Genomic DNA, 21,140 nt, shown 5'->3' on the forward strand with positions numbered 1-21,140 from the left:
GACAAACTCGCAATATGATGTAGCCTCTCTTCATGTTTTGAGAGAAAATGATTTTATAAAATGTGAGAGAGAGAAAAATTCATTGAAAACATTGTTAAAGAAGCATTGAAGATTGTCAATTACAAGGAAAACTTAGATTGCAAAGAGTACAACAAGGCTTAGACGGGAATTCAACTACTGTATCTCCCCTATAGTACATTTTTAACAATTTTAGCTTTGACAGGTTTGCATATGAAATGTTGAAACGTCATACTCTAGCTCGGTGACAGCTAAATGAAAGCAATAAGTTAAACTAAGTACAAAACATAAAGATAAGGTGTGGTTTGAGGATGTTCGAGCATACGACCATGGGCAAAAAACGCCTTAAACAAGCATGCTCGTGACACTCGACGACTCCCCTCACCTCTTGCTCTTTTTTACACGTTCAGTGGGATGCCCTCATTTTGTGTATTTTTTTGTTGAACTTCAAGGCCTATAAAATTAAAGGGATCCCTCCTCATTTCATTTCTACACAACAAATCATTTCGACCTCCTCATTCTTACAAAGATTTCTCTTCCACTCTTACATACGCTTCTCTCCTCGTTTTATGAAAAATATTTACTTTTTAAATCAAGTAATATTATATTTATCTTTAAAAGGGGTGTTTTGTTGGGACAATATTTTCAGTGCAGAATTGATTAGTAAATATTTCTTTTACTGTTTTATCCTAAGGATAATGTGGTAATTTTGCAGAACTGTTTGCTAAAAAACAAAAGTAGAGTTGTGATACGTTTTTAAAAAAAAGCGAGTTCCACGTACCATTAACAAGTTTCTATTTTGCATATTTTTATTTTGATGGTCCAGTTGTTATTTCAATTTTATGGTCGGAGATTCCTGTAGCGACACAACTGTTTCTTAAAATATTTCTAAAATTGTAAAATTAATTTCTCACATAAACACCTAAATTGCCACTTGAAAGGCAACATGTATTTATCCTCATTACTAGCATCATAACATAGGTACTGAAAGGGAGGGAAGCTATGAAGCTATCCATTTTGGAAGGTTTCATATGCCCATAACAATTAGAAGGTATCTTTTATTCCATATAAGATTCATTCCCTTCCAACATATGTTATAAAATAAACAAAAGAATATGGAATCTATGCCCACTCGATCCCATGATTCAATTCCATGCCCAACAAATGGAATAATAGACCTATTTCTAAATGTTAATTCAATTCTATTTTTTAACATAATATATTCCATGTTTATGCGAATAATAATTATCCAAAACTTAAGTTTATTAATACCTATGTTTATAGGTTGGGTTAAGGTTAAATCAAATGTCTATTCATCATAATTCACAAGATCTAACTGGACTAAGCACAAAAAAAACTATAGAAGACTCAGACTTTAAGGATCTCATCATTCAATCAAGAAACCACTCGATCTTCAAAAAAATGTAATAAAATCTTGTTAGACATTGAATCATTTACAACCAGTCTTGATATTCCTTCCATTGACATAGACTAATATAGTAGTACAAATAAGAAGACATGTCACTCCATTAAAGGTACCCAAGTCACATTGCTCAAATTCAATATCGATCATATCTTGAATTTTTTAAAATTATAAGCCATATTTTGGTGCATCTTGAACTGTACTTATTTTGGTGCAGTCTACTCCCATCACAAATAATCAAATCAAATAATGTCTCATAATTGATCCAAGGTAGATAAGTTATATTGAATATATATATATATTATTATATTATATTATAGTAGGGAAAGTAAATGTAATTGAAGAGTGTGATTATAGTAAATAAGCTAGTTAGTATAAAGTAGCTAGCGTAATCTCATTAACATAAACCAGGTCAACCGGAGTTGGCTTGACCATTCTCCATTTGTGAACCTTTTGGATTCATCGACACTCCCTGCATCGCCCTACATGTAACAAACCCATGCTCGCTAATCAAAGCACGCCACGTCACCTTTTGGAGACAGATTGAAATTACTAAAATGCCCAAAATGATATTCGTCGTGCGTTTTGATTGGCCACGTGTAAATCTACAAAACGGATGAGGACGTAGACAATTGCTTGTCCCGATATGCTCCTCCCTATAAATTCCCCTCTCCTTTCTCGTGAAATCTCAACCGGCGTTTCTCTCTGGTTTCATTTCTTCCCCCTTCTTCTTCTTCTTCTTCTTCGTAGTTCATCGGAAAGAAAAAAATAATTCTTGAGGAGTCCGAGGCTTAGGCTAAGGCAAAAACTTCTGCAAGAACTGGCTAACTCTCAAGGAATTCTGGAGGAAGAAGATTCCAGTAATCAAAGGGTGGTTCTCGCCCTGTATGAAGCCTTAAGCTCTCGTAACGTGAACACCGTTCACCAAATCCTCGCTCCTGATCTAGAGTGGTGGTTCCATGGTCCGCCGTCTCACCAATTTCTGATGCGCCTTCTCACTGGAGCTTCATCCAACGGTCAATCTTTTCAATTCGTTCCTCAATCAATCACATCCTTCGGCTCTACCGTCCTCGTCGAAGGTTGCGATCCGAGCCGTTCAATCTCCTGGATCCACGCTTGGACTATCACGGATGGGATAATTACACAGCTTCGTGAATATTTCAATACCTCTCTCACTGTGACTCGTGTTGGAGATCCGACTGAGTATCCGTCTACATCGTCCTCCTCGGCGTCGGAGATTTCGACTGCTCCGTCGTTGCATCATTGTCCTTCTGTTTGGGAAAGTAGCGTTTCAAATCAGGTAGGAAAATCGGTTCCCGGACTGGTGTTGGCCATTTAATTAAATCTCTCTGATTGGGTAGGGCCGCAATTGTACTGTAAAAATAAAATAAATTGAGAGATGTGAGAAACTTGGGATTGTGCGTCTTTGGTTTGGTTTGGTTTGGTTTGGTTTGGTTTGTTTCCGGTTTTATTTAATTTGAAGGGTTTGTTTGTGTGATAGTGATAGTGTGTGTGGTGGAGTAGGGGTAAGCACCATGGAGATGAGATCGTATTGGTGGATTTCCGATGTATTTGTAATGTTCATAATAAGGACATGTTCCAATGTTTGGGTTAAAAATGGCATTTATTTTCCTAATTTTGATTCTTTTTTTATGTGGATGACTTTTAAGTATGTTGCGATATATGTGAAGTTAAATCATGAATAGTAATATTTTCCTTAAAGAAGAAAAAGGAATCTGTGTGGGTAGCTAGCTGGGTGTAGGAAGCCATGGATTAGGTTAAATTGTGCTGAGTTCGAGGGGATGAACGATTGGGTTGATGGGTATTAGTTGGTAGGAGTTGTAGTTAAAATAATAATTGAGAACCCAAAGCCTATTAAATTAAAAATGGTAAAAAAGATTAAAAATTAAAAAGAGAAACATTGGAACATCCTTTGTATAAACTCCAAATCTCTGCAGAATGTTGTGGCCTAGTGGGCGGGGGAAAAACCAAACGTGAACAAAATATATAAAAGAAAAAAGTGAGACGTAGATGTCCAACTTTTGGATAAGTTCCAAAAGACCTCTATTTTCTTTTTTTTCTTTTTTCTTTTTTTTTTTTAAGGTCTAAATCCAATTTACGTTTTTAATTTTTTAATTTATTTTATTTTAATTTCAAACCTTTTTAAGAGTCACTTTCCCATTATATAGATTTTGATGATTAACTTTTTATTATATTTTACTTATAATTATAGATATGTTGAAACTACATGTTCATTCTTTTTTTCTTTTTTTCTTTTTTTTTTTTATTCAATGTTTTTTCAATTTGCTTTAAGATATTAATTTGAAAAAATATAGTAAATGGTAGAGAATCAGAAAGGAATATCAGATAATATTGGAGTTTCCGACTAAAAAAAAAGTAACAAAATTCTTTTTAATTTTAAACGAAACAAATAAAAAAAATTGCCTTTTATGTTTATTCTACAAATGTGTTGATCATATTCTATATATATTGACATAAGATTTGTGGAATAAATGATCAAGTTATTTATCATTTTAAGTAATATCATTTCATTATTAAAGATTAATAGAATCCTAACAACATAATATAACAATTGAATCAACTCCAAACTCCAAATTCTTCCGCAACTTTGTTGTACGCCTGCAACATCAAACAGGCTAGCTTCTAAACCTCAATCCTATGTTTGGACGGTTAAACCAGCAGTATTTATGTCAAGACCACCAGTCACAGGATATCAAACAAAAACAATTTTGGAAGATGTAGTCATCGAACTAAAATTTGGCGGACCTTCTGTTCCAGAAATTTGTTCCAAAGTTTACCCTTATGGGTTCAATTTCTTTCCGGAAGATATCAAGAAAACTAGACAATTCTATGAGTTCATTTTGGTAGGTATTATCTCTGCCGAAATCACTCACATTCCAAATTGAAATAATTCAGAAAAAAATATCTATTCTAAGTTAAAAATTTCCAGAGTTCTAACACCATCTCATTGACCCTAAGGGATGTTTGTCTCCAGAAAATTTTCAAAATCATTCAATCCTCAATCGTCCACATATTGAGACTACATGGAAGCTTGGTACAAAGTATTCTGGCATGAGTCCCACAACCACTCCTGGTTTATTACGTACAAAACTAATTTTTCAAATTGGTTTAAAAAGTGGTGAAGTTATTTCGGCCTAACTACAGAAATATTTGCAGTTGAGGTCCAACGAGCTTACCACCACTTTTCAACAAGTATCTATTCGTCCGCGCTTTCGCCGACGTATAGGTTTTCTCTTTACTTTCAAGTGCCCTGGATTTTTTTGTTAGAGTCACCAACGTATAAATAAATTATGTCCTTGAAAAAAAAATCTTTTCTAGTTTGTCAATGTAATCGCCGATTTTGATAATCTCCGATTAACGGGGAGGTAATGGAGATGGTAGGTGACTGAAGTGGTGTGACCAACCGCAGGCCAGTGCAGTTAACGAGGATTGTTTCCAATTAGGAATGCTTACCGCGACCAGCAAATTTAACAAGAATAGGATGGTTGGGCAATTGATGGCAGGGAAGTCGAGAGTAAGTCCCTAGATGTATTCTATCTCAAAGAATCTATAGTCGTCGCACGGTAAGGTCAATCCTGGCCATTCAGACAAAGTCGGATGACGTCACCTTCTTGGAAGAAGAAATTACCAAAAGAGGCTTGGGGACATTGGCAGACATATCATTTCAATTGTTTAAGTTTTTCTTTATTGAATTTTGTTTGTTTTGTAGTTTTACTTTTGCTTTTCGATTTGTATTTTAGCAATTACTAAGGATCTCTCAGATTATGAAAAGATAAGGATAAGTGGAAGTTTTGTCCTACTTAAATCTTATCGTAATCTTTTCTTTTGCAAAAAGAAAGATTCTAAAGAGATAAGTTGACAGACAGGAGTCCTATCCTGTAGGTAGTGGAAGTGTGTTTAAGTTTCGATTATTGGTTTAAAGAGGGTACAACGAATTAGTATTTTAAATATTGAGTTTGTTTACCATTATTTAAGAAAAAATGAAGCGGAGAATGTTGTAAAATAATTTTAAAGATTTAAAGGAATGGAAGAAGAACCGATTTGAGTGTTGTAAATTTGGAGTTAATTTTAATATATACTAAATTGATAGTAAAGGAAGGATGAAAAAGTAAGTGTGAGGTGTGGATGGACGTCCCTAACAAATATCTAATCTAATGAAAAGGGGGAAGAAAATGTTTTTATGTGAGAGATTATAGTTTGTTGCCACGTGTATGATTTAGATGTGACTTGTGATCCAGAAGGTTCTGGTGTAGTCTTTTACCGGTTTTAAACCACATGTGGGTTTTGAAAACTGAGGGAACCCAACGGTTGAGATCTGCTATCTCTAATGATTCAATTTATTCCTCTCATCACTTCACTCTTCGCCGTCTGATCTCATCTATCGCCCATCGGGTGTTACTTCCTGGGTTCATTTATCTTTTTTTTTTTTTTTTTTTTTTTTTTTTATTTAATACTATATTTGATTTCTATCTTTTCCAAAGTTGGAATAATCAAAATCAAAATCAAAATCCATTTTTTCAACTCTACAAACAAAACAAAACAAAAAAATCAAATTAATTAATTAATTTGATTTATTAGTTTGGATATCTTTTTCACATTATATTTGTTTTATTCAAATGTTATGCATAAATCATCTCTTCCTCCACCTAATCATTGAAAATAAAAATAAAAATACAGACTTTTACAGATTTGGTAAAATATATTTTTGAAAATTAACTTCTCTTTACTTCTGCAAAAGTGAAAAAAATATACAGGGTGCAATAAAACATATTACATTTTAAAATATTTTATTCTTAATTTTCCATTACTTTAATTTCTCAATATATACACGTATACATATTTGATCTAATGTGATGTAATTAATTTTATCGGGCTAAATTATAAAAGATATCTCAAAATTTTGTAGTTTTTGTTTAAAATGCCTCTGAACTTTTAAAAGTTTCAAAAGTGTTCTTAAATTTTCAAAAAAATATTTAAAAGTAATCTTACCATAAGTTTTGGACAAAAACAATTACTATTTTGTTTCAAAAATACTTCTTAGATATTAAATTTTTTTATAAATATCCTTAAACTTAAAATAAAATAAACAAATACTCTCGTTAATCCAATTTTTTCACTAAATTTCTTACACAAAAAATGAAAAATTTTAAATTAAAACCATAGCTTTAAATTTTGATCAATATGTCGATGTTTTTATCAATATTTTCATATTTACATGGTCGATAAAAGAGATAAATTGATATTTCCATTACATCTTAAAAAAAAGCCAAGAATCACATAAAATAAACATCAAAATGACACTAATAATAAATATAATATAAATAACATACATGCTTACTTATTTGAAAATCATAAAATAGTTATTTGATAACTTAAATTTACTTTTTTTTTTATAATTTTTCTAGAAATATCAATAGAAATCAAAATTTCTATAAAATTAATATATATTAATCAACGTCGATACTTTGAACCTTGGTTAAAACATAGGATTGGATTCCACAATCTCACAAAGTTCGAAAATAAAAATTTCTCCTTAAAATATAATACAATGATTAGTCAAACAAAAAAAATCTCACACAGATAAATCTATCAAACACAAATACATTTTTTATTAATCAATTAATTGTATGTTAATTACAACAATAACTATAGATATTCATTGTGTTCGTGATCTATCATTGTGTATTAATAGTATCACGTCGTTAAACTTGTAGTGCAGAACGAAATGTGACTTGAGCAATCCTGACGCCTCTAAGGCTAAATCCCAGAACACTCGCTTAAGTCTTTTAACACCACTAAATGATAAAGAACACAATTATAACACCTTCATAATCTTCAACCTCCAACAATCGCTTAACTCTTAGTCCGATAGTATAGCTCCTTGACCAATCGCCTAGCTTACAACCTGGTCGCTCACCTTCAACAATCGCTTACCTTTTAACTCGATCGTTCACCACCTTCAACAATCGGTTACCTTTTTAACCCGACTTTGACCTCAATGCCTAAATCCTAAGGAAGGGAAAACTTAAAAAGTAAGTTGATGACTTAGTGGGTGATACTTTGAAAACCTTCTTGGGGGATGCAATTCAACCAATAAATAATTTTCTTTTCATAAATACCAAGCTCAATGCCTAATCCCACATAAAACATATAGGGTTTTCTAAATAACTTTTCATAAACCTTTTCAAACAATATTTCATAAATCCTTTAAACAATAACATCAGTACTTAAACTTGATAAAACATTTAGGAAACAGTAACTTACATCTTTGTTTTTCCTCATTGTAACCAAGTATCTACTCTCGGGAGGTGGTAGAGTAATCTCAATACCAACTCCAAACCTCAGAAGTGAGCATCCTCAATCCCTGTTTTTGGGAGGTTAGGCGTCCCTACCTACGATCCTGGAGATAAGTGTCCCTACCTCAATTCCTTGACACCCTTTAACCTAACCCGAAGGGCTATTTGAGACATCTTGGGTCCGATAAAACATTTGTAAAACTATAAGCTTCAAACCATTCAAGAATCTTTTTTCAATAAAACGCAAACCTTTAAACATAACCATCAAACCCTTTCAAGAACCCTTTTGCATAATAACCTTTAGTCATAATAATATTTTGATCAACTCTTTTTCCTCACAAACCTTAAACATTTCTTAGTAAACATGCTTGAAATAAATACGTTTAATGAAATCATATGCTTTAAAAACTAATCATAAAACAACTTAAACTTTTAACTCAAATCATTCGTAAATAATAGCTTAAGGACATGTTTTGAAATCACTTAACTTTACATCAACATGAATTTATAAGAAAAGTTTTGAAATCATTGAACAATTTTTAGAAAAATCACCCACAATACTTGAAGTTCCCTTCTGAGAATCTTAAAAGATATGAATGATTCATGAACTTCACCCGTAATTCTCCCTTTTTATGGAACCCCTCGACAAAACCACTTTAAGACACCTAATTCCATAATACTTATTCCATTTCACCTCTTAACTATGAGCTTACATCTCCTACTTGTCAAAATTTAAGTTTCTTCATTGTTAGACACCTGGAATCGAACTCCATTTATCTGAAAATTAATTAAAGCTTTTGACCAACATAACCTTGAGGACTTCTATAAAATTTCCTTTTCTACCTATAACTTACTACACGATCGTTTAGTTTTCTATACAATCTTTTACCCTTTTATAATATCATTTAGCTTTCTACGCGATCTTTGACCTTCTTACACAATCATTTAGCTTCTATACGATTGTTTACCCTCTTACACAGTCGTTTAGCTTCCTACACGATCGCTTAGTTTTAACCTTCAAACGATCGTTTTAGCTTCCAACTCAATCGCTTAACTTCCAAATAATTGCTTCCATACGATCATTTAACAAAAATACTCCTTCAAAAACATTCTTCAAAACTCCTATTTACAAAAATGACTTTTCTATTCAAACACGTGTATCACAAATAGTCAAATAAATTTAAGGCTATGGTTTAATTTAAAATTTAGGACTTTAATTATTTTGGTTGGTAAGAAAATTGGTATAAATTAATCAATGAGAGTATTTTGTAATTCTTTAAAGCTCAAGAGTGTTTATGAAACTTTTTCAATAGTTTTTATCAAAAACTAACATTAAACGTATTTTTGAACCATTTTTAAAAGTTTAAAGGCATTCTTTAACATTTTTAAAGTTGAAGGGTATCTTTTATATAAACTATAAAAGCTTTGAGAATTTTTTTTATATATATAACCTTTTATTGTGTGATGTGGTATATAAACATAATTTAAAAAAAAATATATATGTTAAGACTAGGAACTAAAAGTAATATATACCTAATATCAACTACTAAAAAGAGGAAGACAACAAAATCTATTTTAATTTTCATAATGACCCAAAAAAACATAAGCTCGTTGTAACTTGAAGGGACACGCATCAACTCCATTATGATACTCAGTGTGCTAAAATTGCTTTTGTTGATGAATGACACCTTTCCAATGCAATATATATATGTACATTTTCATAAATATTATTTATGCACTTTTAATAGATTCCTGTCATAAGAATAAATGACATTTTTATTATAAATGATCTGTAAAACATGAAATATTAATTTCATTAATTTAAATAAATATATAATAGTTTATTTTTATTTTTGTTATACTTTGGATAAATAACCCATTTGCTAGTTGGAGCTAATGGATTACATGTTGGAAGTTAAATAAATATATAAAAGTTTATTTTTAATTTTGTTATACTTTGGACAATTTTATTTATGAACCGGTTTGCTACTAGGAGCTAATGGGTTACATGTTGGAAGTTGAAAGATATAAAAAAATAATATATAATGTATGTCAAAGCTTGTGCTGATTCATACATCACTTATATCTATATTGTATTTATATATATGAACATAGTGTTACATCACTTTGTCAAAATGAAATACAGTTAAAAAGCCAAAGTAAAGTCTGAACTGGCCATGGTCACCTTTAACAATTTAATACTTTTAAAAAATGAGAAAATTAAGACCCATATAAACTATTATATATTATATTACTTTATTATAAGTATAAAAGCATAATATTTGATGCTTAAATGGTGATTATAGTATATATTAATGGAATGTAGGTGATGATTTTACCACCTTTAGTACGCTAACCAATCACTGACCTTACCAATCCATTATGCCTTTCTATGATTTTTTATATTAATTTACTAATTTAGTCTTCAATATTTTTATACTAATACATTATATGTTAAACATTTAATAAATCTCCAAATTTAACTGCAATCACATGTCTAACAATAGTTTAAAACCCATTAATATTATATAAATTTTTAAACTTTTAATATTTAATAAATCTAAACATCAAACATTTAAATTAGAATTAAAATTAACAAAAGCATACAAATAATTTTTCTAATTAAAAAATAGTGTCAAATACATTGAGTACCAATTAAATACATAATTGAATGTTTGAGTGTCTTCTTTTTATTTTGTAATTTTAAAAGCTCTAGTGACTTTGATAGTTACAAAATCAAAAAATTAAAGTTAAATTACCTATTAAACACACTCTTTTAAGTTCAGGGTCCTATTAAAAACTCTCTAAATTCTATTAACATATATTTAATTTATACATAAGAGTGAGAAGAAACAAATGAGTGTAATTCTTCCAATATTTCAACAAAATGAGATTTCCAATATTTCAACAAAATGAGATAACAAATGTAAAATTAGGTGGCTAAAAAATTATTTAAATATAATAAAAAATGAGAGGATTCAAATTTTAAATCTTTTTATTGCTAGTATATTACAAATTACTTATGTCAAATTTTAGACAAAGGTAAACACACCTGACCTTTAAGTAACATTAACAGTGAATTTGTTTAAAGATGAAAAGAACATGACTTACAAAAGAGAAAACCTGAACAATAGTGTGATGCTTGCTACATTCACTTTGATGCTTAAGTTAGAGAGTGAAAGTTAAATAGTTTCTGAATTTTAGCTACCTCATATGGAGTTATAATTATATATTTATAAAAATAAAGTTAACCTACAGTATATTTTAGGGTTTTCGAGTCACCTTAAGATAATTAGAAAACCAATCGAGCCGAAAGGCTGCAAAGTTTTGTTTTTAGTTAGGGTTGCCTCGACCAAACATCTCTTGAATTATATATCTTGGAGTTAAAAAGTGTTGTTTTGGGTATGGGAAAGCATCTGCTATTGGGAATTTGACAAGGCCCGCCCTTAGCCTTGACTATTAGCTCTAGCCGAGACCAACTCCTTTTTTTTAGTTGTCATTGTTAGTAAGTACAATACTTGTTCTTATTATTTTATTTTTTTTCTAAAATATCAATTATAAGCTTTAATCTAAAATTAGTAGGCATGAGATATAGGGATGAAAAAAGTTTAGCATTGTAATGTTTATCTTATTGAATGTCTGAAATACATATTTCCATCATTCTCTACTTAAAAAAAAGGAGAAAACAGACAGCTGGTACTCATTTTAAGTTTTGGTCATGTAAAGACAATTAAGATTGTGAAATATTATTTGATTTCTTTAAAAGAAAATCAAATATTTTATTCTCTACATTATTTTTCTTGAAGAAAAAAAGGTGTGGTGGGTATTTGCATCATCACGTTTTACTAAGAAACAAATCAATTTTTTTTTAAGAAACCCCACTCATTGTGCAAAATGATATTGAATTTAATCACTCTCCATCATAGAATTATGTATTTTGGATCATTTTGGGTTTTACTTTAGATAGTAATCCTTGTTTATTGCAAAAAAGTATTTGACTAGATTGGATTTTATTTTTAATTTAAATGTAAGCTAATAGGATAGAGATTTTTATACAACTAAGTATAACTTATAAGTTAATATAATTCATTTCTTCACCCCACATTCATAGGATCCACGTAGGCAGGGTTTAGTGGGACATTTCCTCTCAACTTATCCATTTTATATTTTTAATATAAATTTGATATTTTTAAAAAAATAAAATAAGTGCAAAAATATTTACCAAAGAGAGAAAAATCTCACAAGTCCACAACGACAAATAACAAAAAATATCTTGTAATTAATCGGTCACACACACGCTAAAAAATGATTTTGTAACCAATCGAAATAATCTTTGCACCCTTGTATCCGATTTAAATGATCTTGTATCAAATCTAAACGATATTTTAGTGATAATGGTTTACGATTTTATCCTGAATCTAAACAATTGATTAGCGATAGAGTGGTCTATCTCTGTCTATATGGAATAGACAACAGATCGTTTAGATATTGATACATGATCGTATAATGAAAAAAAAAAAAAAAGATACAATACTTGATAATAAAAAAAGAACAAAAAAAAATATTGTCTACATGAAAAAGATGACACCAAATATGAGATATGAAGAAAAAGGAAAAATTTCTGAAAAAGTAGACGAAGAAATCAATGCATATGAAGAAAATGAATAACAAGAGAAGTAATAATTTGAAGAAGATGCGTAAACATTTAACGCAAAATTCAAAACTAATAAGAAAAATCTGAAATTTATGAAAATCTTCTTTATCGTAAATATTTGTTGGTTTGGTTGTATATAAATATATACACGAATTTAATTTACTTACGGAAGGCAGTGATTGGGAAACAATTGTTCTGGTCATTGGTTGAAGTATTTCCTCTTATATTAAGAAAAGAAAGCAATCAGTCAAGACAGATGATTTATTTCCATCATAAAACTTTTTTCCAAATCTAAATTTTTAGTCTACAGTCTCAACAACCATTCTATTTCAATATGTATACTCATTCACCTTTTCTTAAGTAACTTCTAAATTTTTGCATTATTTTGTTTATATTTCAATTCATTCCCAAAGTCAAAACTGCACAATCTATTTTTTTTATCACGAGGATGTATCATACCATTTAGTTCTTTTATTTAAATATGTATCCTTGACTCTTTTCTATTTTTTTTTTTAAATGTAATTTTCATATTTGCATTTATTTAGTTTATATAATATGTTTCTTTTTTTAACCGTTCTTTTACCCTTTTAATATTACACATTGTCTGTTGAAGGAAAAATTTTGACTCAAATCATAATTAATTGTCACATCATTTACCAAATTAATGACGAAAATATAAATAATTGAATATGAGACTAATTAAAAATTGGACATATGTTCTAAAAATTGAAACTATAAATTGACTAATCTCGATGATGCCTTTGCTATGTATTTTCATCACGACCATTGAATCAAGTTAATTATTTTTATATAATTAGATATTATTTATTTGGACTAAAATCTAATTAAGCACAAAAATAAATATATAATTGAACCCAAATGCTAAATAAGGCCCAAGTTAGATCCAAGAGACCAAGTTCATGAGCCAACCAAGCTCAATTCCATAAAACCCACAAGAGAACACTATAAATAGAGAAGTTCTATCTTGATTTGATGAGGTTAAAAGAAATAAAAATTAGGAAACCATATATGCAAACTTTTTTGAGCATATACAATATCCCAATTTCTTTTCATGTAAAATTCACTAATTTAGTGCTTCGAGCGCCTCTCCTTTAGTTACCATAGGGTTTAAGGAACTTATATTGCATGAAACATAGAGTATAATAATAAACATTATTTTAATGGCTACATTTACCAAATAAATAAATAACTTATAACTCTAATTTCTAACTAAACCTAAACCTTTTATAACTAAACATCTCGAAACTCCACTTTATCAATTTGATATATCAAAATGTTGGACAAATTTGTGATCCTGAATGGTGTGAAATGAGCTGGAAGAAGTTCAAATTGGATTCTCAACCCCATTCTATCTTTCCATTATTTACCTTCAAACTTCTACCAATTTTTTACTATTTTCATATTTTCATCAAACATCAACCGTAATGTTGTAACTTCTTGAAAAGCCAATAATTAGGGCGCATTCTAGATTGTGCCTAATCCAATGCTCTTGTTTGTTGGCTCGTTAGAAAGTTTAAAGATTGATTTTTTAAATTACTATCCGATAAATTATATCATTTGCTTTGCATGGGCCAAAAGATGATTTAGAGGCAAAGATTATTTCAAAAGAAACCCCTTTGTCTAAGAATAAAAAAGTTAGATAAAAATATAAACACATTTCTATATATATTATTTAAATGTATGAGATGAGGTTGTGTCACAGTGTAAGGGAAAAAAGAAAAGAATTAATCTCGAAATAATTTAAAACAAAATGATTGATGCAAGTAGAATAAGATTGAGGTCATTTTGCATCAAATAAACAATAACTTTTTTTTAAAGGAAAGAAAAGTATAGAATAATTAGCTGAAGTTAACATTTATCCAAAATCTCATCCTCATTTAGATAAATATGTGGAATATATGATACCATATTTGGCCCACTTAAATAAACTCTAAACTCTAGACGCAGACAACTTTTTAAATATATTGTCAAAAGTGAATAATACAACATCGAAGGTCTTTGTTTTGAGGTTTATTAAGCACTTTCGTGGGATATTTTTATAAAAAAGATGAAAAGGTTTGCGTAGTAGTGATTGAAAATTAGAGGAGGGATGTTATGTTTTGATTAAAAGGAAAAAGGGTACAAATTATTGGGGATATTTGGGAGGTTGTGAAAGTGTCCCAATCATTTAGATGGGGAAATTTTGTTGGCATTCCATTGAATTTCATAGGGTGAGCTCTCATTTTCATTGCTCTAATAGTATGTATTTTTCTTTTTAGAAAATATCTAATCCAACTTCATTTGTTTTAGGGAGAGAAATTGTTTTGTTCTGTGTATTTGGTTTGTATTTTGATTTGACCTATGCTTTTGTCTATATCCATACTCCATACCCCAATTACCAAGTTTCTTATTCCTACTTCTATATATATATTAACATAATATGCCTCAACATTTTGTTCAAGTGCATATAAATTAGACTATATTGACAGATATATATATATATCCTCTCATTATTTCAATTATTTTTCTATTACAACTATTTCTGTTCCAATTTCTTTTTCTTCTTTAATGACATGAAATCATTTGTTATCTCCTAATAAGCAGTCCCCAATTACCAAGTTTCTTATTCCCACTTCTTTTTTTGTTTCACATGCATGTTTATTTTCTATAATTTATTCATCCTCTGAAATTTAATTTGAATGTACAAGTAAAATTTAACTTTTACATAATACACACACATGCATCTATGTAATAAAACTTCGATATATGTCAATTAATATAGCATATCACTTTATGCAAGGGACTAGTGGAAGTACGCATTATCGATTTTCGTATTTTGATATTAATTTTGAAGTATCAAATTACAATATATGTTAAATGATGCTTTAAATTTACTAAAATTTGGTTCTAGTGTAATGGTTGTGCCTCCACTTTTTGGCAATTAAATCAAAGGTTTGAATCTCGTATATTGTAATTTTTATTTCAAATATCAATAGTTTTGTTTCTCAAATATTTCTAAATTGCACAAAATATATTTTATTCCAAACATTGTTAATTTTCTTTTCCTGCAAAAGTTAGTTTTTATTTTAAATATTAATAATTTTCTTTCTTCAAATATCAAATTTCTTCTTAAATTGTCACAAAATATATTTTATTCTAAACATCATTAATTTTCTTTCCCCAAATATTAAATATATTTCCAAATTTCAATAATTTTATTTCTCCAAATGTCAATTTTATTGACAAATTTCAATTATCTCATAAATAGAAGATAATTTATTAATAAAAGAAAAGAAAAACATAACTAACATAAAACCCTAACTTATTTTCTAGCGGTCATCATTTGTTATCTAATAAATATTTATAAAAAAAATCATTTGAGAATTGTCAGTCTTTCTTTATTGCTATAAATGTTGTGAATGTTACTAGAGCATCAGCAAAACGTCGGGATATTCTACTAAAGAAACATAGCAGGAAAATTTTTGAAGCTTTAAATAATGGTGAAATATCAAGTGGATGAGGATTAAATCAAGGGATAATGATTAAAAGACTAGGAGATACTCGATAGGGATCACATTACAACACTTTAACAAGTTTCGTTACAATGTTTTCTTTGGTAGTTGATGTGCTTGAGACAATTGTGGACAGTGGATCAAATTCAGAACAAAAATATGAAGAATTCAATCTTGTTATTTGATTTTGTTTTCAATGCAATCTCATGGAAAATATATTGAGAATCACAAATGACTTATCTCGAACCTTACAAAGAAAAGAGCAAGATATTATGAGTGCAATGAATTTAGTTAATGTTTGTAAAGATAGACGGTAAGCAATAAGAGAATTTAGTTGGAATTCAATATCGGAAAGAGTTTATAATTTCTACGATAGTCATGACATTGAAGTTCTTAAAATGGATCTTATGTTTTTAATTCGAAGACGAAAAAGTCAAAAATCTCAACAGATTACAAATTTGCATCATTATCGTGTTAAATTCATAATTCATTTGCTGCTTTTGATAAACAAAAACATGATTGACTTGCTCAGTTTTATTCAATAGACTTTTCAACTGTTGAACTCTCTATGCTAGAGGATTAACTTCAAAATAACATTATTGATATACATTTAGAGTTTATTGAATTAAAAAACATTGATGATCTTGTAGTGAAAAAGATTACGAAAAGAGATAAGAACTACCTATTAGTTTATTGGTTGCTCACATTGGCATTGATTTTACCGATTGCAACAGCCATTATAAAGAGAATTTTCTGCTATGAATATTGTGAAGACTCGACTATAAATCGAATGACAGATCAATGGATGAATGATTGTCTTATAACTTATATTAAGAAAGATTTATTAGATTAGTTAGATAGTAAACTTATCATCAAAGGATAATTATAATACGTATTAAGTTAATTCATCTTTGAAGCTATTATTTTTTTTTCTTTAGTATGTTTAATTATGTAGTGTCCCTATACAAAATTTCTGGATTTGTCACTAACTTCATACATATTGCCTATGTATATCGATAGTTTATATGTTATACCAAAATAGTTACATTGTTCTTCTAATTTTCTCAATATAAAATTAAACAGAACAAAATAACTTTGAGTATACGACACAATTTATAGTAATGGTTTATGAATCTACAAAACCAAGAATTCAGATATAAACAAAAGTGTATATAGATGTACATTATACCAAAATTATCTATATTAATTATTATTCTTCAAAAGATTCGAAAAGAACAAAACAAGAATGGTATATGCAAGTACCAAAATCACACATCTAACAATAAATTATAATTTTATAACAAAAACTACTGTGGTCCATATAGAATAGAAAGGATAGAGTAGAAATTTTAAAACATACAATAATCCAAACATACAATCATAAAAATCAACCACTTTCAATTCTCTAATGAAACTTCTTTTCCTTTTTCTATTTTTTTTTGTGTCTGTACAAAATGGGTGGAAAAGTCCTAACATGAATGAAAATAATCAAATTTTAAAAGGAATTTATGTCAGGTAGAATAGAAAACAATGTTACTAAAATCTCTTAAAATGACACGTGATGTCATTTTTGTTCAACATAAGTGGGCCGAACCAATATATAAATGGGCCTAGATTCATGTGCCTTTCGTGACAATCCACATTTTCCAACGCAAACTATCAGACAAACACGTCAACCATATAAATAAAAAGAAACATTAGAATCTTTGCAAATCAAGAACAAAATAATATTACATAATCTTATCTTAAAAATTAAGAATTTATGATAGTGTCCGACTTGATATAATAACAATAATAAAAGTAAAAGTGAAAGATATTTGCGGAGAAAGTGGGTCATGTTAACGACAAAAGAGGGGAGTGGATACCGAAAGTGCAATGTGGGGGGACAGACTTCAGACAATGGCCATATCCCCGAAAAAGAAGAAAAGCCCAGCTAAGTAAACATTGATAATATTTCCACACAGCATTCTATTCTTCCTAAATCAAGAATCTCACCTTTTTGAGCTGAAAATTGCATCCAGCAAAATCCACCAAACGAAGAATCCAATTCCTTCTTACTTTTCCTCTATCAACATACATAAATTCTTTACTTAATCAAAACACTTCCTTTTCTTGAAGGATAAGAAAAAACCACTTTATTTCCTCAACACTCTTCAGATTTTTGCACTTGAATCAGGAATTGTGATCGGTCACAGAATGGCTAATGCAAGTATTTCTAAGAGAGAAATTTCTTGGAATTTGATTTCTTTTCTTATGGGTTCTAATGGGTGTTGTTTTTCTGGCCATAGGTGGTGGAATTGAAGGTCTTTTTGCATTGTGACGAGTGTATCAAGAAGATTCTCAAAGCCATCAAGAAAATCCAAGGTTTGTGTTCAATGTCTTCGTCAGAATCTCCTGTGGTTAAGTAATTAATTCGGGTTTTCTTTTCCTTTCTTTTCTTCTCCATTTGCAGATATAGAAACATATAATGTAGATATGGAGATGAACAAAGTGATTGTTACTGGCAATGTCACTAACGAAGAAGTCATCAAAGTTCTTCAGAAAATTAGAAAAACTGCAGTTCCATGGCAAGATGATGAACTGAACAACATTACTAACTAGAGGATTTTGGCGATTATCAAGATTAGAGAAGAGAGAATAAGACTTCCAATTCTGATGTTGTTAGTGATGGATGGATCTACTTTGTTGAGAATTTTGAAACTCTTTTTTTATTTTATCATAATCGAAAGTAAGACTTGGTTCAAATTTACAAGAACTAAACACAGATTCATCAGAGTTAATATGTAACAGATCAAGTTCTAGACTCTGTACATAAAAAAAAAAAAAAAAAAAAAAAAAAAAAAAAAAGGAAATGGAAAACCCTAGATCAACAACAATTCAAACTGGTTCTTGAGTTCTGATGAAGAAACGTACTCGATTGGGCGCGTAAAATCTATCTCGGTTGGTGAATCGTTCTCGGACTCACTTTCACGTTCACGATCTTGGGAGCCTTTTGAGCATACTTAGGAACCTCCGCTCCAGACCGAGCCTTCTGCCATTTGAAAGCTCCCATTGGAACTAAGTCTTTCGAGAATTCCAATTCTTCCTCTTCCTCTGAAGAAGAAAACAAAAGAAACAACGAATTAGTAAGCTCGATTAAGAGAAGGAAAACGAATAGACAGATTCGATGACTGGATTTCGTTTTTTACGTTGACGAGTGAAGTCATCGAAGAAACTTTCAAGATCCGGAAGGACGAATTCTTCATTTTCACCAAACGGAAGTTCATTTTGAGGATCTTGAAAGCGTTCTTGAAGCCAGTACTCACGGAACCAGGGGGAGGACTGGATGAGCTCCCACCACTGGTCGGAGAAATCCTCGACCGTCCTATACGCCATGGGAACGAACAAGGGAGCGTTGGGATTCAACATGGAAACGGAAGAAGAGGAGTTTCTTTGAGTGACAACATCCATAGCCACTGGGTTGGTTGGTTAATTTGAAGGTCGATGAGGGATGAGGATGAATACGAAGAGAGGTTGGGATGAAATATATAAAAATGAAAAAGTGAAATAGGACTTAGGGTTTAGTTTTATTACGGAAATGACACTATTTAAAATGGAATTTGGCCCAATGTTTTTAAAAAACGGTGTTGATTTCTTTAACTAATTGACAAGTTTTCAAACACTGCACACGGTTTTTAGCCCCTTCTCACGTCCACACTATAAGTAACATATATTTTTATAATCTTATAATTAATCTCAAGTAACATATGTCTTTTTTATTGATGTTATAAATATATATATATAATATTGTACCTAACAAATATTTTTATATTTTATACTAAGTAACATGTATTTTTATCGGATTTTTTTTATAAATAAATATAACAAATTGATAAAACAGAAAAAAATCTCATAAGTTCACACTGGAAAATCAAAAAAATACTCCAATTGACACGCGATTAATCAACTACATGCGCGCGTGAGTAATATTCTTCTAAACGATCATATACTACCGTTTAAATGAATGGTCTACGATCGTTTAGGTCATGTTACACAATTGTGCGGTTATTTTTAATAATGTGAAAAATGTTTTCAATTTTATCTGAGTTGACTATGGTAAACAGTCGTTTAGATCATATAAACACGATCATATAGTTCTTTTTAAACGATGGAAAAATAGCTTGAAATTTAGACAATCACGTTGACCATAGTAAACGATTATATTGACAGTATTAAATGATCATTTAGATCATATCAAAATGGTATTCAAAGGATCTTGTTATTCTCAAATATGAAAAAGATGAAATAACTTCAGAAAAATTTGTTGAAAATGATATTTAAAGAGAAATATAAATCGTTAGAAAATAGAAGAAAAAGATCTGAAAAAGAAGAAATGACATAAGGAAGAAGAAGGAAGACAAATGACGCAAATGCAAATTTGGAATATGAAAATATTTTATTAGTTTAATAGACTTTTTTAAATTATTATGCATGTAGTAAATATTTACCAATTTTCACTAATTATATAATAACGTTGATTCAACATAGTTTTTGTTATCTACAAACAGCATGGAGTTTGTACTTCATTTCATTTTGTTATCTTAGTTTATGATTTGTTTAAGTTAAAATATTTACACCGCAAAGTTTTTTTCTTTTACATCAAGGGATTCTCATTCAGTCATATATTGACAACAAAACCCCTATACTTTGCATAACAAATCTGAAACTACAGTGTTAAATTAGGTGTAAGAAAGGACAAATGTCGAGAACTTATGAGGAGAAAATAAAGTAATTTTAGAAAAGTCGGAAAAAAACAGTAAATTATTACATATCATATAATGATGAATTAATTAATAAGAGGGAGAAAGTTATACTTTGGGTTTAAATATTTGGATTCATGAATTCCAAGAATTACTCCTCAGGGATTTAGTGCTCATCCATAACTCTCTCATCACTATCCACAACTAACACTCCAACTCATCGTTCTTATCCCTTCCACTTCCCCCACCTTTCTTTTTTGTTTTTTCTTTTCCTTCTTTAGGTAATTTCCTTTCTTCCTTTACCTTATCTACTTATCTACCAACCCTAACATTTACATACTACTACTTAGGACAAACTAAATTTCTTTTAAGGTGTGACACATTACTATTATATCATATCTTATTTTAATTTATAAATCATACATTTTCTTTTGTATAAATAATATTTTTCATGAT

General features: G+C 29.8%; 3 protein-coding genes across 3 annotated transcripts; 2 read left to right on the forward strand and 1 right to left on the reverse strand.

The window, feature by feature from the left end:
* Window positions 1-1,819: 1,819 nt before the first annotated feature.
* LOC103496597 (wound-induced protein 1) lies at window positions 1,820-3,077 on the forward strand. Its single transcript, XM_008458527.3, has one exon. The coding sequence runs from the start codon at window positions 2,427-2,429 to the stop codon at window positions 2,778-2,780; it is 354 nt and encodes a 117-aa protein (XP_008456749.1). The 5' UTR covers window positions 1,820-2,426; the 3' UTR covers window positions 2,781-3,077.
* Window positions 3,078-17,225: 14,148 nt separating this feature from the next.
* LOC103496596 (protein SODIUM POTASSIUM ROOT DEFECTIVE 2) lies at window positions 17,226-18,690 on the forward strand. Its single transcript, XM_008458526.3, has 3 exons — window positions 17,226-18,150; window positions 18,234-18,309; window positions 18,398-18,690. Exons 1-3 carry the CDS (start codon window positions 18,142-18,144, stop codon window positions 18,544-18,546), a joined length of 234 nt encoding a protein of 77 aa, XP_008456748.1. The 5' UTR covers window positions 17,226-18,141; the 3' UTR covers window positions 18,547-18,690.
* Window positions 18,627-19,464, reverse strand: LOC103496594 (protein EARLY RESPONSIVE TO DEHYDRATION 15-like). Its single transcript, XM_051082796.1, is given in 3 exon segments — window positions 18,627-18,910; window positions 18,913-19,038; window positions 19,134-19,464. Coding segments are annotated over 3 exon segments (492 nt in total). The 5' UTR covers window positions 19,396-19,464; the 3' UTR covers window positions 18,627-18,806.
* Between the last annotated feature and the right edge of the window lie 1,676 nt (window positions 19,465-21,140).

This window comes from Cucumis melo, chromosome 3 (genome assembly GCF_025177605.1).
Source record: "Cucumis melo cultivar AY chromosome 3, USDA_Cmelo_AY_1.0, whole genome shotgun sequence".
Classification (NCBI taxonomy): domain Eukaryota; kingdom Viridiplantae; phylum Streptophyta; class Magnoliopsida; order Cucurbitales; family Cucurbitaceae; genus Cucumis; species Cucumis melo.

Bases quoted from the DNA above. Each gene is read 5' to 3' on its own strand.
- LOC103496596 (XM_008458526.3), top strand. The intron at 18,310-18,397 runs GTTTGTGTTCAA...CTCCATTTGCAG, and splicing joins AGCCATCAAGAAAATCCAAG to ATATAGAAACATATAATGTA.
- LOC103496597 (XM_008458527.3), top strand. From the start codon at position 2,427: ATGCGCCTTCTCACTGGAGCTTCATCCAACGGTCAATCTTTTCAATTC.